General features: G+C 38.9%; 1 protein-coding gene across 6 annotated transcripts in view; it reads left to right on the forward strand.

Moving 5' to 3' along the window:
• Nucleotides 1-17,356, forward strand: part of rasal2 (RAS protein activator like 2) — a 413,768-nt gene that overhangs the window by 76,322 nt on the left and 320,090 nt on the right. For 4 of the 6 annotated variants that reach the window (XM_072573463.1, XM_072573465.1, XM_072573464.1 and 1 more), the window contains exon 1: nucleotides 16,099-16,678. The exons of the other annotated variants lie outside the window; for them this stretch is intronic. In XM_072573463.1, coding sequence (XP_072429564.1) covers nucleotides 16,114-16,678 — 565 coding nt within the window. In that variant the 5' untranslated portion in view covers nucleotides 16,099-16,113. Of the gene's footprint in view, nucleotides 1-16,098; nucleotides 16,679-17,356 lie in introns of those variants that run through there. 6 annotated transcript variants of the gene reach the window in all.

Here is a 17,356-nt window from a genome sequence, read left to right on the forward strand (position 1 = left end):
CTTATTTCAGATTTCTAGCATCTGCAGAAAGTGACGAGAGAACTAATGAAAGGTCATCAACTTGAAATGTCAACTGTGTATTTTTATGCACAGATATTGACTGACGAGTGTTTTCAGTTTTTTTTTCATTTTCAGAGTAGGATGTATATCTGAATGCACATATAAATGAATGCACATTTTCTTTCAATTCTTAAGTGACTTTAGAACTTGGAAATTATTTTAGATATGATTTATTTTGTCTAACAGAGCTTACACTTAGATTCTGCCTGATCTGATGAGCGGTAGTGTAAGAAATATCACAATTTCTGTGTGAAATCTAAAAAATTTTGAAGAGACTTAATTATTGAACCTTGATGATTTCAATCATGGATTGTTCTTCACTACTTAAAACTGAAAAAGCTGTTGCTTTTTTTTTGGCTTTCTTTGGAACAGATAATATCCCAAATTTCAGATTCTGAATCATCCGTTATTATCACAAACAAACTCTTTGCTTGAACTTTGCAGTCCCAAATGATTCCGATTTTTGGCTTTATGTCATATTCGCATGCTTTTTTTAAAATGTTGTTTTATTCCACATACTCCACTCATTGTCCACTTAAGCTGTATCGTGGGCATTGCAGGAATTGATTTAATTACTTTTTTGAAACTTCCTCCAGTACTTTTATTCCCATTCCATGAAGTTGATGATTATTGTGTTGTCATTTTTTCCCGTAATTGATGCAAATGGGAAAAAAACTTAGTATTCCTTCAGAGGCATCACAATCTGTGTTCATCGTGTTCGCACATATACTTGATAGCAGGGGTAGTGATCTAATGATCAGAAATGGGAACCCTGGTTATGAAATTTAGCCATGTATGACAGTGACTCAATAGAATTTTCCAGTACTGCTGAGATCAACTAAGTAAACAAGGATAACGATATGTTTCTTCTTGTCTCAGCTGACCTGCTGTTTCTTCTTTTTGGAATCTCCCCCTCATTCTTCCTGTCAAACTGAATGTTTTCATTCATAGCCAACAAGCCATATCAGGAATTGGAAAGAAAATTCTCAAGTGGGTTGAATCAGCCCTGCACAAAGGAAGATGTTTGTGTTTGATGGAGGCCAGTCATCTCAGTCTTAGGTCATTGCTGCAGGATCTCCTCAGAATTGACTATTTGGCTTAATCTTTTACAGCTGCTCCATTGATGACCATCCTTTTGTCATAACGTTAGAAGTGGGAATTTTTACTGATGATTGAGCCATGTTCAGTTCAGTCACTCCTCCTCAGATATTGAAGCAGCCACTGGATGCATGGAGTAATACCCAGGTAACACTTGGGTTTGAGCTGAGAAGTGGCAAGTCATGTTTGCACTAGATAGTGCCAAGCCACAACTATGTCCCATAAGAGAGACTACAACCATTTGACAAGATTATCATCACTGAAGCACTCATTATCAACATCTTGGGGATCACCATTGACCAGGAAGTTAATGGAACCTACCATATAAATACTCTGGTTACAAGAACTGGTTAGAGGCTGGATTTCTGCAGAGAGCAACTCATCGTCTGACGCTCTATAGTCTGTGTGCCATCAGCAAAGTGCATCAGTAGTGTGATGGAATAGTAGTCACAAATCTGGAAAGTGTAATTCTAAATGGCGATCAGTAAGCTTGACACTGTGCAGAGACAAGTAGCCTGCTTTATTGGTATTTCACTGACCACCTTAAACATTTATTGCCTGTACTATTGAAGCATGGTGGTAGTAGTGTTTACCATCTACAAGATGTGTGACAGCAATGTCTCGTTCAGTAACATCTTCCAATAGCATGATGTCTCCCATCAGGAAAAATAAGGGCACTAGATTCCTGGGAACAGCCTCACTTGCAAGTTGATCTCCAAGTCACTTATCTTGAACTATATTGCTGCTCCATTTTAGATCAAAATCCTGGAAATTTCTCCGATAACTCCCCAATGGATGTACCTATATCACATGGATTAGAGAGGTTCAAGAACGTGGCAATCTTCACTGACTGTAGGGCAATGAGAGAATCTCGCATTCTATGAATTAAAAAAAACTATACCTATGCTGTGCAAAAGCTTTATTTAAAATGTATTTAGGATGCCCTGAACTATCTTAGTCAGACCTATCAAAATATGTTTCTCTTAATATGAATGTTATGCTATTTGAATCTTTGGCATTTTGGGGGTAAATTTTTAATGACTGTATGCCTAAAAGGTTATTTTCTTTAAGTGAATTTCAATTTATTCAGTGCCCCCGAACCCACCCACCTTCGATCTCACTTTCCCTAAGCGCAGATTTTTGCCTGAAGCACAGCTGAATGTGTACTGATGATCTGTCAAATATTTTGCTTAACTTGTCTTTGGGTGAATGTGGATTGTGTGTGAGTGTCAGAGAGTCATGGAGATGTACAGCACAGAACCAATATCAAGATAAGTGAGTTGGAGATCAATTTGCAAGTGAGGCTGTTCCCAGGCATCTGATGCCTTTATTTTGATCCAATTCATCCATGCCGACCTGATATCCCAACCCAATTTAGTCCCACCTGCCAGCACCTGGCCCATATCCCTCCAAACTCTTCCTATTCATACCCATCCAGATGCCTTTTATATGTTGCAATCGTACTAGCCTCCACCACTTCCTCTAGCAGCTCATTCCATACATGTACCATCTGCTGTGTGAAAACGTTGCCCCTTAGGTCTCTTTTATATCTTTCCCCTCTCACCCTAAACCTATGCCCTCTAATTCTGGACTCCCCCACCCGAGGAAAAAGACTTTGTCTATTTATTCTATCCATGCCCCTCATGATTTTATAAACCTCTGTAAGGTCACCCCTCAGCCTCCGACGGTCCAGGGAAAACAGCCTTAGCCTGTTTAACCTCTCACTATAGCTCAAATCCTCCAACCCTGGCAACATCCTTGTAAGTCATTATGAACCCTTTCAAGTTTCATAACATCCTTCCGATAGGAAGGAAACCAGAATTGCACACAATATTCCAACAGTGGCCTAACCAATGTCCTGCATAGCCTCAACATGACCTCTCAACTCCTGTACTCAATACTCTGACTAATAAATGAAAGCATACCAAACACCTTGTTCACTATCCTATCTATCTGTGACTCCACTTTCAAGGAGCTATGAACCTGCACTCCAAGATCTCTTTGTTCAGCAACACTCCCTAAGACCTTACCATTAAGTGTATAAGTCTTGCTAAGATTTGCTTTCCCAAAGTGCAGCACCTCACATTTATCTGAATTAAACTTCATCTGCCACTTCTCAGACCATTGGCCCATCTGATCAAGATCTCGTGCTCTGAGGTCACCTTCGTGCCCACAGGCTGTTTGAGTCCATTGTACCACAAACAACTCTGATTCTTGCTGACTTGGTATTTGCATTTTTGATTTTTAAACAGGAGTCAATGCAAAATTTCTTCCGAGTTTCCACAGAGACTATTTTGAGTAATGTCTGGATTCCGTCTGATCCATAAGTAATTGGACTCTGCTTGGCCCAGAATGGGTGTAGTTGAGGGGTGCAATGTAGCCAGTTCCAGTCTGCTCCCGAGTGCCTCCCAACGCTTTCCTGTTTCTGTTAAGGTGGCCATCTATTTCTCTATTGAAAGCTGTGATTGAACCTGCCTCCAACAAACTCTCAAATAGTACATCTCAAATCCTAACATTTGCTGTGTTAAAATGAAGATTTGTTTATCGTGTTGTTTGTATTCTGTTTGTCAAACACTTAAAATCACTTTTATTCACCTTTGTACCTTTGAGAGAATTTATTCTCTCCTCATGTTTTTGAACATTTTAATTAAACTCAGGTGGGAAAGAAAGGGAAAACAGAGATATGAAAGAGCTAAAGAAAGATCAAGAGCTGAGAGTGGAATTTTACAATGGGGAAGAAAATAGAATGTTATTATGAACTCAATAGGCAGTCAGCACAGCCTATTGATAATAGAGCATTGGAAAATTGATAACTTGGATTTGTCAGGCCATCAGAAATTCCAGCTCAAGTTGGGAAAAGGAAGGTAGAGTCCGAACTTGAATTGAGGTACTTAGAAATGGAAAAGATGGCCGATTTCAATTTACGGTTGGTGTCTGCAAGTATGTAAATGAAGTCCTGGAAGAATAGAGAATATACCTGTGGAAGAATAGGGAGCTTCATTGTGGATTGTGATCGAGAATCTTTGATTTCCAAATCATTACTGAAGTCCTGATACGCTAACTTGAATGGGAATTGCCTCAAGAAGTTTGAACTTCCTCTGGGCAATTCTCCACTCCTCGAGACCCTCTGGAAATGTGTTCATGACCGTGAGCTAGAGATTAGATTCCCTACAATGTGGAAATAGGCCAACAAGTCCACACCGACCCTGTACAGAGTAACCCACCCAGATCCATTCCCCTACCTTTACCCGTTGCTAATGCACATAACACGATGGGCAATTTAGCTTGGCCAATTCACCTGATCTCCACATCTGTGGATTGTGGGAGGAAACCCATGCAGACACAGGGAGAATGTGCGAACTCCACACAGACAGTGGCCCGGGGCAGGAATCGAACACTGATCCCAGGTGTTGAGGCAGCAGTGCTAACCACTGAGCCACTGTGGGTTGAACTGTTCTATGGTAATTAACTGAATCATTCTTGGGAAATACTATATGGAAAATCCTAGTCTAACTAACTACTGAACTAACATATCCCCCAATCCCCCTCCACTCCCATATCTCACACTAACCTTCATTGTTCAACTACTCGTGTTGACCTGATCCGACTAGCCCCCAAGCTTACTACCCCTCCTGACTTCATTAGTACCTGACCCGACCTAACTACCCCGAATTTCTGCACTTGCTATCCTTCCACCTGCCATGCTGCCCACCTAGACAATTATTTCATTTAATTACCCAATCTTCATACATTTACTCATTCACCCATTCATGCATTTACAAACATTGGTATGGTACATTCAAAGTGTTGATGCAACAGTGAGTGCAGTTAATGTGGAGCATATCTTCAGCACTGATTGACTTTCCACAGATTTCTCTGTTCAGGGAGTTGTCGGGGTTCTTCCAGTAACAGACTTCATTGTTTGAATGCCGATCAGAAGATTTTTGACCATTGTCTTTCATCTAGGGCTGGATGGAGGACAGTGTTTTAATAAACTTGTTTAGGTATGGGATAGTAACAGCTCAGTTCATTTTTTTTATCTCTCACTTTCAATGTAATGTTTCTTTCTTTGATTACTTTTGCAACTTGTAAATGGATCACTGTTTTTATTGAATGTAAACATTTTTCATTTTTCTTCCACAATATGTATAGAAATGTTTGTATACTAACTGCTTAAAATCCAAGTACAGTGATGTGAATGCTTCTGTATGCCATAGGCCTTTAATTATTGCTCTTGGAAACAGCTCATTTAGAGTTATTTTGTTGATGTCTGAAATTTGTGCCTAACTAAGTGTAGGAATCGATTACCTGATATTTTTTGAGAACCTATCTTCATACAAGCTTCCAGTTGATGAAATAGTATTTCATAGATATTTGTGTGTATGCACTTTCTGTTCTTAATTTAATATAGTGTGATTTTTCTTCATGTTTTGATCTTCCTGATCAATGGACATGGTATACTCTAAGGTAACTTTGAACCTAGACTGTAGAGGTACACAAAATGCTGCCACAGCCTCTGGTCACGATTCCTCACTGTAAACTTATGTTTAGTATCGCACATTGCAAGTTTTTTTTTGTATAGTGAATATTCATCTGTAATGGGAGTGTGCTCGCTTAACAATGAAACTGTTCAAAAAAAGGAAAAGCAGCTCTGGATGTACTTCCTATTGTTTTGAAAACATTCAGGCATATGACTAACTACTCAAAAAGTATTGGATGCTATTCTGGTAGGAGGTGTGTTTCTAAGTATTTTAGATGGAATTATTGGGGCAATTTCAGGGCAAACTTCAACGCTGAACAGATTCTGATTTGGTAAATATTTGCTTCACTCCAGACATGCCAGGAATTTGCTTGCTGAGTCGGATCCTGACAGACTTGTCGTTTAAATGCCAGGAAATGTTCTACTTGGACTGTGCTTGGATTCTGACTTGATAATGAGCTCCTTGTGCAGGTTTTTATACTTGGAAATTGTTGATCATTAGTTAAAGCAATAATTCAGACTGAACAAAGCAGCATCCACTTAAAACAAGATTTGCAAAGCACATATTTGATGCTTTTAAATATGATGTTTCTGTATGATATTGACAATGGCAAGATTATTCATTAAGTTGAGTATTGGAAAGACAAAATATAAACATCTTTGCTGGAAATGCTGTTGCTGTACAATGCTTTGTTGATGGTTAGGTGTTGTCATTCTGAAACATAAACAGAAATTGCTGGAAAAGCTCAGCAGATCTGGCAGCAACCGTGTAGATCAGAGTTAACATTTCAGGTAGTCTTGGGTTATGATTATGGCTTTTTATCAGAGAGAACTGCATCTCATGAGCTCTGAATGTTTTTTGATGGTGGCTTTAATCTTAACACCTTGGAATTGGAGTTTGAAAATGTTTGCTGCGATGAAATGTTCTATGTTCTGTTAAACCAGCTGGGAACCTCTGCTGCACGGGCAGCATTCAGTTATTCTTAAACTTTACATTCTACAGTGTTTTGGAATAGCGTTTTCTTGCATTTGTGAGCTTGTACTTGAGGCATTGCTGTCAGTGAGGATAATCTTAAAATGAATGGCTTTAGAACATAGAAAGTAGAAAAGTGCAGCACAGAGCAGGTCCATAAGCCCTCGATGTTGTGCCGAGGTTTAATCCAATGTTTTCTTGAAAGGCTCGAATTCATTTATGTATAGAGACATGACTGAGTGGAGAGTGGTGGACCATTGAGGCAGCTTTTGTTGTGAGTTTTATAATTTTTTTTGTTCAGTTGTGAAGTTTGGAATAGTTGTACTTTGAGTTAAGAAAAAAAGATTTACTGTAGAGAAGATTGAAGTTCTGTTCTTGTTGCCGCAGCTTCACTATCTGAACACAATATGAATAATCTTTATATTTACTGGTTGACTTGATAGCTTTTGATGTCTGCCTTTGTGCAGCTGTTGCCTTTGGTTCCCTTCTAATTTCCATAACCTGCTCTGTTCACTTAACAGGTGATGTTTTAAAGAGCTTCTTGACTGAATTGAATGCTACTTGGGACCAAACTCCTCTTCCCTTCATGTTTATGTTTTGTAATCTTAACAAGAGATTCAACCTGGCGGTGGCATCTACTGGTTTTCTGCAATAATTATTCTTAATGTTGAACATGAACCACATCAGTAAAGATTGGCTTCATGAAAGACATTTAATGCTTTGTTTGGAGGCTCAGGTAATTATACTAAAATGAATTTCCTCTCTGATGCATCTTAGCTGAATTGGCATTAAAAATGCCATTCGTTTTCATACTAAATCGAAGTTAGGCCCAAGAATTGGACATGATGCACAATCAGGACGACGTTTTTTTTCATTGAGTGAAGTGAGGTTTTATGTGATGCAAATTCACCACAGTGGTGGCCATCAAAGTTATTAATCATTGAATGTTCACAGTGAAGCATTTGTCATTTAATTGCTATTGTGTTGATGGGTTAAGTTCACCTCCAAGATAAGTTTCTGAGTTGGCTAATTGGATGGAGTTAATATACATCGTTGACAAGTCAATACCAATGGAATTATGGGATATAGGATTTTGACTTTCAAATTTTGCACATGCTTTGATGGAAGTTCCTTTTCGTTTTGTCATACTGAACAGCAAGTTACCAGGTTTTAATCCCTGTGTTGCAGTCGAAGTCATATACCTTGGGTGAAGGAGATTTCATTTTAAAACATCTGTTCCTTCTTTAGGTGACTACCAGTGGCCTGAAAAGTACCTGTACGCCTGAAGCCAAGATCTTTCATGTTTATGATTTTTTTCCTCACTTATCGCATTCCTGACTAAGGGAGCGAGCTAACGAATCAATACCACGACTCATACATAGAATGACCCTTTGGACAGGGTACTGGACACCTTTTGGAGCAGTGCTTAAGTGTGAATATTGCCAAGGTAGAAGAATGTGAAGTGAAAATCGCGCAGAAGAATAGATTTTTAAGTTGGAAATTTGCTTTGTGTTGTGCTAAATTGAGAATGAACTGTACTCTATTAATAGTGCAACTTGGGAGGTCATTGCTGTATGTCGACTTGGGCTATGATGATATTTCTGGATATCTTCAGAATGTAGGTGTTGACCTTCTCCTGCCAGAAGCCCTTTGGAATTCCAGGCCCCCGTGGACCAGGCATTTTAGCTTGCACATGGCCTTTATGGCACAGGAATAAATCTACTCAAGTGTTGAGTAACTCAGTACAATTCTTAATCCCATGTAGCCAAAATACAATCTTTCTGGCTCAAATGATTCTCATTTTATCTTTTTTTCTCACTTCATGCCACTTCATTCAATTAAATCTTTTTGGACTTGAAACTTTCATCTATTTTGAAACTCGGATCTATAGTGCTAAAAATAACCTTTTGAAGTCTCTATTTCATTCAGCAATTTTAGACTTGCAAGAGCATTGGGTTAACATTTGCAGGATTTTTTTGTGAACCAGCATATTGCTCCTTTCGTCCTGGCAGTGTGATCTTGTCTGGTTGAGTGACTGTAGCGTCAGTCAAACTCCCAATTACAACAAAATGCTGCTCTTAATTAGGCAGTCTGCAGTCTTTGTAGCAGCTCTGACTGACACAGGTTAACAGAATTGCTTTTCTTCGGTTCTGTAAATGCCACCTTCAAAACTAGTGTTTCCAATATCTTTTTCTCCTCAACTGATAATTTCCCTGCACTGTTGTGTTCACTCCTTTCTGGAACTGCCAGAAGCCCAATTATGTTCTGTTACAGCAATGTTCACAATCAGTTGATCATCTTCCATTTCAGCCATTGCCAGTGTGATGTCACTGTCAAACATATTAATTACCCTTTCCCTCTTTCAGCATTCAGAAGACACAATTTCCCCTTTGACGCTATAGTTCATTCATTAATTTCCAACACCCACTTTCCCCATTTCTGTGACATTTTCCGTTGCTCAGAAGTAGATGTAACACCCTTATTTAACTCCGAGATTGTGAGTTTGAGTCTCAATTCAGACTGAGCAGATGGATCAGCTGTTAAACTCATGCTTTCTCTGCTTTATTAGGCAGAATTCAAAGATCCTGTGTTGCAATTTTGAAGAAGAAAAAGGGGGTCCTGAATGGCATGCAACTTTGAATCATCATGACAAAAACTGATTATCAGGTTTTAATTGCATGTTTTGAAACGAAAACCCAAAGAACTGCAGATGCTGGAAATAGGAAACAAAAGCAGAAATTGCTGGAAAATCTCAGCAAGTCTGGCAGCATGGAAAGAAAGCAGAGTCAACACTTCAGATCCAGTGACCCTTCTCTTTGTTGTTGTAAGCTTGCTGCATAAAGTTGCCTGCCATGCTTCCTTCATTACAGTGGTGACTCCAGTTCAGAAGTACTTGATTTTCTGTAAAGCTCTTTGGGTCCAGGTCCTGTGGTCATGCAAGATCCTATATAAATACAAACCTTTCTTGTTCGCTTTCTTGTCCAGGCCTGAACACTTTGTCCCACATGCATTAGTGACTGAGTTGCACTTTGTCCTGATTCATCATTGGTATTTGTCACTCACAATGAAGTCTCTTCTTTAGAGGAGACCAAACACAAGTTGAGGTGAGCACTTAACTGAACTCATCTTGTCAGTGTGCAAGTGTGACTTTCAGTTGCCTGCCAATTTAATAGTTTGTTCCACATACATTTGAATCTCCCTGTTTTTTGCTTTCATTATAACAATGTGGAAAGTAAATTTCAGCTGGGGGGACAACATGTAAAATTTTGTTTGATTCTTCACAGTTTTCTTGCCTTCATGTTGAGATCAAAAATTTAAGGTCGTAATCAATTAACATTTTTCTGGGTAATTGCTTCTTTTATTTGCTGGTGCCATTTGCAACTCCTTGAGACACATGTTACGTTATCAATCTGTCCAGTTACCATCCTGCTTTGCCTTGCTGCCTCATCCATTTTGTCATTAAATCTTGTCTGACTTCCATCCTCTCACAGACTTCACTTTTTTCTTCCTTTCAGTCTCTTTCCCCACTCCACTATTTCCTTGCCTTTGTACTCAATTAAAATCTGCGACATCACGGTACTGATGAGAGCTAAACTCAGCATCTGTTTCTATAAATGCTGCCTGACACACGTACTTCCATTATTTTCTGTTTATGTAACTTATTTTAAAATGTTCAAATGTAAAAGGAAAACTGATCTTTTGTTGTCCAGCTAGGTGTCTGCAATCGATTCACGGGGCATTGATTTCTTGAAGTGTTAAATATGCAATTGAAAGGCAGAGGGAAGATTTGTGGGTTGCTTTTGTGGGAGTGAACTTCATGGCAGCAGAAAATAAACAGGAAGTGGTGTAGTGGGACCTCTTTGTTCAGCAAGCCAGCAATTATGGCCAATGAAACACAGTACTTCAACACTGGTACTGGTATAGTACATATTCACAATTGGAAGCTTAACTTAAAGTCAGCTTGCTGCACCTGACTTATACATTCAAACATAATGAAGATTGAACTTTAATCCAAGATAGAACAACGCCAGAATGTCCCATGTTATTTGAAGCTTTTCCTGTATATGTTCCATGTTTTCACAGAACTCCTGTGGCAGGTGTATTTTTAGTTACTGTTTTGTCAGACTGGCTACTGTCAGAGGAAGTGGTTGAGTTGGGAAACAGATGGCAGCTGTGATAGAAGAACAAACGATCAAGGCATACATTATGCTTTTGTCCTCCTTTTCCCTGCCTCCCTCCCAATTAAATCCATTAATAACTTAACCCTAACCTGTATGTTTGCTCCAATTATAATGACATTTGCACATTTTCAGCAAAGGTGGTAACCATATTAGAATGCTCTACTATGCACTGGAAATTGTGTTCTTAGACCAGAAGTATTTCGACAAGAGTTTTCTTAACAGTGTGTCATTGTTAGTTGGATATTTGGAGACGAGCCTGGAAGGGGCATGCTGCAATCACTTCTCACGTTGCTTAAGCTCACTTGATGTTGGGTGAGTTGAGGCAAAAATGTTCAAATGCTCCAACATGAGCATGCCTTTGAAATGAGCCATCTTATTTCATCAAATTCTTCTTGACCTGATTGGTAGGGAGGTTGCGTTGAAGAGACATACACTCCCATTTAGTAGAAAAAGGTGACCAACAGTTTGAAAGGCCAATTTCAAGAACTGCGGCAAAAGAATGTGCCTGCTGTGCCCAGCAATACTGGGCATTTTAAAGCAACAAATTTATTCTAGTTATCATTTTTTTTAGGAATATATAGCAGTATATTGACAAATGCAATGTTAGTTCGAGTTTTCTGAAAGTATTATGTCAGGTGTTTGTGTCTGGTTTGGCTACATAGCAAGTTTTGTTTTCGTGGTAAAATTGGAAATAACTTGGATTGGAGTCAGCCAGCTAACATCATCAAGGGAATGAATGAAACAAACTTGGTTACATGTCATATTGAGTGGAGCTGCAGCTTTAGATTGGGAATTAGTCAGATGCTAGCCCCTCAGGGAATAAATATTTTTGTTGCCGTATTTTTTTAAACCTCATGACCATTGAGATAGACGCTCCAATGCAAACAGATTGGAAGCAGCAGGAGCATGGCCCCTGTGATGCTGCTGTCAGGTCTGTTCTGCAAAAGCCACGGCTTAACAGATTGGAGCCAGCAGGAAGCTTTTTATAAGGAGTTTGGTATTCATTGATCTATTATTTATTCAATGAGGGTATAAATGTCACATTTCTGTAAATATTTTATTTTAGGGAGCTTGGAGTATAATAGCCTGGGATTGGAGATGGAGAAGCAACTGTTGACTACCTTGTACTGCACACTCAGCTTGTCCCATGAGGTCAACTCATTGAAGAGTGACTAGTATTTATAAGAATGGGTCACTCTTGGCTTGTTCCAAAGCCATGCACTTTTCTCTAAAGCCTCCAACCAGAGGGCACGACAGGAATATTTAGTGTAATTTTATAAATCTTTGATGGAAAGGAAAAATGCACAAGATGCAGTATAAAATCATGAAGAATTATACCAAGATGAGATGCTATATTTATGACAGAACTTCTAATTAAGTTCAACAGAGCAGAGATAAAAGGGATGATTTAAGAGAAAAGTTACAAATATTTGAAGGGTTTGAATGATTGCTGATGAGGCACATGTTGAAAATGGGTGCTAAATGCTAAATTTTGGAAAAATATCTTCATTATTGATATGCATAATGCATTAAATAACTTTAATCAATTATAATGTGGAATTAAATTCAAATGAAAGAGTCGGAAGTTGGGATGAATGACGTAGCTGCATACATGTAAGCAAAGCATAGCAAATGGTCAAGTTTGATTCTGTGATCCTGTACAGTCTTTTCAGAGCGTCACTGTGGCATCCAAGTAGGAATAGAATGTATGAAGTGTCACAGACGGTCAATAAAAAAGCTCAGTCTGTAATTTAAAACAGTCCCCCCAAACATGTTTTCTCTGATCATTGATATACATCTTCACTTAAATGATGAGTAACTTTTGTATAAGTCTAGTAAATAGTGAATTTTAAAAAATTGCTTTTTTGATGATAACTGGGGTGAAGGTTGGACCACTCACAGATGAAGGGAGGAACTTGTGCTTGGAGGCTGAACAGCATTGATGTACAGACAAATCTTAGGGTTCAAATCCATAGCTCCCTGAAAGTGACCACATAAATAGATAGTGTGGTAAAGAAGAAATATAGCATGCTTGCCTTTATTGTTTGGGGGAATTGTTTACAAGAGTCACCAATGACATGTTGCAGCTTTATAAGACTTAGGTTAGATCGCACTTGAGAGTATTGCGTTCAATTCTCGTCGCTTCATTACAAGTAGGGTATGGGATTTTGGAGAGGGTGCGGAAGAGATTTATCAGGATGCTATCAGGCTAAGAGGGTATGAGCTATAAGGAGAAGTTAGAAAAACTTGTTTTTTTTTCTTGAGTGTTCAAGGCTGTGGGGAGACTTGACAAAAATCTATAAAATTATGAGATGCATAGATAGGGTTGTTGGGCAGAATCTTTTACCCAGACTTCAAATACCTAATACTAGAGGGCATGCATTTAAGATGAGAGGGGGAAATTTCAAAGGAGTCATGAGGCGCAAGCTTTTTACAGAGTAGCAGGAGTGTGGAACATACTGCCAGGGTGGTGGTGGAGGCAAATACGATAAGGGTGCTTATAGGACTTTGAGTTAAGCATATGAATATGCAAGGAGTGGAGGGATATGGACCAAGGGCTGGTAGAAAGGTTTAATTTCATTTGGTGTCATGTTTGGTACAAGATAATGGGCTGAGGGTCTCATTCCTGTGCTGTTTGGTTCTATGTTTATAATTGCCTCCTACCAGATAACAGAAGTTACAGTAATAAAACAAATACAGGAAATACTCAATGTCAGGCAGCATCTGTGCTGAGAAACCTAAGTAAGAAATGGCCAGCAGAGGATGGAGGTCCAGAGAGTTTAATGAGTACTTTGTAGATTTTCATTCAGTCCCAAAAAAAATATTTATGCAAGATCTGTTTTTAGTGCTGAATTAGTTGAATCAAAAAAAGAATGAAGAGCTGAAGCAAATATTTTGACTTGAATGAAGTAAAGATAAAAACCTACATGTATGTTTATATGACCACAGGACATCCCAAAACACTTAACAGCCATTGAAATACTTTGAAGTGTACTCACTGTTGTAAGTTATGAAATGCGACAACCAATTTACCTAGGGCAACTTCTCATAAACAGAAATTTGATAGTCACCTGAAAATGCATTGCTATGATATTGACTTAAGAGATCATGTGGGGATAACTTCCCTTCTCTTTGAGAAAGTGCCCACAGAACATTTTTCATTCGTCAAGTGAGTGACTTGATTTAAAATCACATTGAATTATAGCTTCCCCAATAATTTGATTTCTCCCTAATACTGCACTGGACTATTAGCTTTGACTTTGTGCTCAAGTCCAAGATTTGTTCGAAAAGAAATGGGGACACGTGTTGTGATTTGAAGAATGTTGGACTCGATGTTTTTGACCTAGGTTTGTGTTCTTTTACAAGATGTCTCTTTTCTACTCACAATATAAACCAATCTTAATTGGATTTGACAGAGAAGCAGAAACGTCTGTTGGTTTGACAAGTAAGATGAGTACAAGCTTGTGACGTGGATCTGCTAAGAAGGAAAATGTTGGTAATTCCTTTGGCATGAAAGATTTACTTGAATTGTTTGTCTCTGAGTTCATATTTTTCATCATAGTTATGATAACAGTAAGAAATTCAGGACTAAATGTAATATCCTGTTAACTTATCCCTTTTGGCCCTTGATCATGGAGGTGTTTATGGTTATTGGTGGACAATTCCAGATGGGCTAGCAACCTTTGACTTTGAGTCCAGTCTGAGCGGTGACAGATTATTTTACCATGGATGACATGACAATTGTATCTGATCCTCATTTATTATTTGTGTTTTTAAACTTTCAGGAGCTTTTACTGAGTAACATGAAGCACAGTATCAGAGTTCTCATGACCCTATTACTATCCTGACTTCGAGCGAAAGACTGGTGAGGACAATTCCAGTGTAGCCACTATAGCTTAACTCACATCTGCTTGTCTTAATAAAATAAGAATTTAAGTTTGCATCTTCTGGCTTCTGTGGCAGTATGCCATATTTAGTACTGTCCGTACTTATTAGTTTGAGCAGTCTGGGAGGGAGGCTTCAATATAATTTGCCATTTTTGATGCTTCTGCAGTTTAGTTTCCACTTGAATTTGTTTTATGTTTAGTTTTTGCATAAGTTAAGTTTGTCGCATAAGTTAAATTTGTCACATAAGTGCATTCATGAGAAAATCACCTACCATATTTAACCAATCTTTTAAAAACTGCTTGTTTTCTTTTGTCTTCTGCAAAGGTAGCTATTGCAGATCTTTAAAGGAAACCTTATTTTCTCTCCTCCCCCATCCTTTCAGTTATATTCACCCCTCAAGCCCAATGATTACACTGGAGTTTGTCCTCTGGTAACTCAGCTCAGACCTTAATTAACTGGTGGTCTTATTAACTTGTGTAGGTAATCAAAGAAATCGTTTGAACAATTACACTTGAATACTTGCATCAGTAAAGTTTTCATGATGGAAGTCGATGGTTGAAATGCATCTCAGAGAATCATGACAAACGCCTTGCAGAATGGGCAAACTCATTTTTGTTTACATTTGGCCATGGTAGAACTGACTAAATGTTTGGTCAATGAAGGAAGTTGCAATGAAATTACCTCTTCTCCCTATCCCATGAGTTGTTGCTGAGAAAAGTTTAGTCTCTCGAGCCCATGATAAAGAACAGAAGTTATTTTTGTCTTGCGAATATTGTAATTTAATTCATTTAGGGAATGATTAAGTCTGAATATGGAGCCCACACTTCTAATTATTCAAACCAAGTAACAATGCTGTGACAACCATAGCTCACGCTGCTTGGTTTAGATTAGATTAGATTTCCTACAGTGTGGAAACAGGCCTTTCGGCCCAACAAGTCCACACAGGCCCTCCAAAGAGTTACCCACCCAGACCCATTTCCCTCTGACTCATGCACCTAATACTATGGACAGTTTACTGCTGGTATTCTCTGGACTCTTTTATTCTGACTCTTTCAAGAGATGAGTTCGTGTAAATACTGGTTCTTGTCTTCATGGTTTTGCCACACTGGTTGCCTGTAAAGCCTCTGAGAAGCATTCTGCTAAATTTTAGGGGAAATCTATTTCTTATGAGCACCTGTGAGTTCTGCAGACTTTCGGTCGATCGATTTAGGTCTAAAGCTGCGGTTGCCTGAAATGTTCAAAGTCAACTTCCTTTCTAATTGTAATACAACGTCAAGGAGCAGCTCAATAGGAAGTGGTTGTGACGTGTATGTGCATCTTCACACGGAAATCTGAAGCTGTGTTGTACAAGCTGTGACTTTTTAGCTTGATGCTGTATACTATGTTTTAATTTGAATTTGAGAAGGATAGACTTAAATTTTGTACATTTAAAGATGAATGTGTTCAGAAAACAAGTTTCCTCTTCTCGTGGTGAATACAGAAGATCCCTCTCGGACTCAGCTCATTGTGATAGGATTCCCAACAGTCTGAGTGCTTATCAGTGGCGCACACCTTCAAAGCCAAAATGGAAAATTTACAAGCGGGCCCACTCGGAGCCTTTGAAACCAAATATTGCTTATAAATGGCACTCTGCCTCGGGTTTCTCGTGGACCACTAGCAGACGGATTTTTTCTGATTTGAATAACACCAGTTTATCAGACCAGGATCAGCCAAAATCAGCTAAGCCTCACCTTAAATACACTGGATCAGATGATGTTCTGGAACAGTCTCCTGCCCAGGTGGTGCAAGCAAGTGCCAGACTCTCAATAATCCCATATCATAGATCAATTTCTGAACCTGGTTGCTCTTCCCACATTGAGAAACCACCTTTGAGACAAGTCCACTCAGATGCTGAGCAGAGAATTGATTTTATGCGTGGTTTCTTCACTACGGTATCGAACCGGCTTTCAAAACTATTGAGGCACAAAGAAGAACCAGATGTGGATTCAGTCCAGGAAGGTAATATGTCTCAAGGTGCCTGGCTGCTTCAGGCAGATGTTGATGACTTGGGAGTTATGAAAGGCAATCACGTTTTAATTGGTGAAATGCAATGTTTAAGAAAGGCATTAAAGGAGGAGAAATAGATCTGTGGGCACCCTACAGTTCTAAAGGTTCAAAAGCTGGAGAAACTGGTACTGTATTTTTGGGACAAATCGCTACTACTAAAAATATGATTCTGTTCTTTGATTGATTGCATTGTAGTCCAGTGTTCACTTTTGGTTTCCCCGCATGGAAGTTAATATTGGGGTTCTGGTTACCCAGCTTGAAGATGTTTGAAGAGCAACAAAAGAGAAATTTCTTCACCCAGAGAGTGGTGAGTCTGTGAAATTGTCTGCTCCAGAAAGTTATTGTGGCCAAACATTGAATGTTTTCAAGGTGCTGAATGTAGTTGTTAGGGCTAAAGGAATGTGGAAAAAGCAGAAACAGGATATTTAGTAAAATGAACAGCCATTATCATATGATGGAGCAGAATCAAAGCATTGCATGATCTACTGCTGTTCCTATTTTCTGTGTTAAGAGCAAGAACTGGCCATTTGAGGATAATTTAGATTAGAGTGGTGCTGGAAAAGCACAGCAGGTCAGGCAGCATCCGAGGAGCAGGAAAGTCAACGTTTCAGGCAAAAAAAACTTTCATCA

This window comes from Chiloscyllium punctatum, chromosome 7 (genome assembly GCF_047496795.1).
Source record: "Chiloscyllium punctatum isolate Juve2018m chromosome 7, sChiPun1.3, whole genome shotgun sequence".
NCBI lineage: Eukaryota > Metazoa > Chordata > Chondrichthyes > Orectolobiformes > Hemiscylliidae > Chiloscyllium > Chiloscyllium punctatum.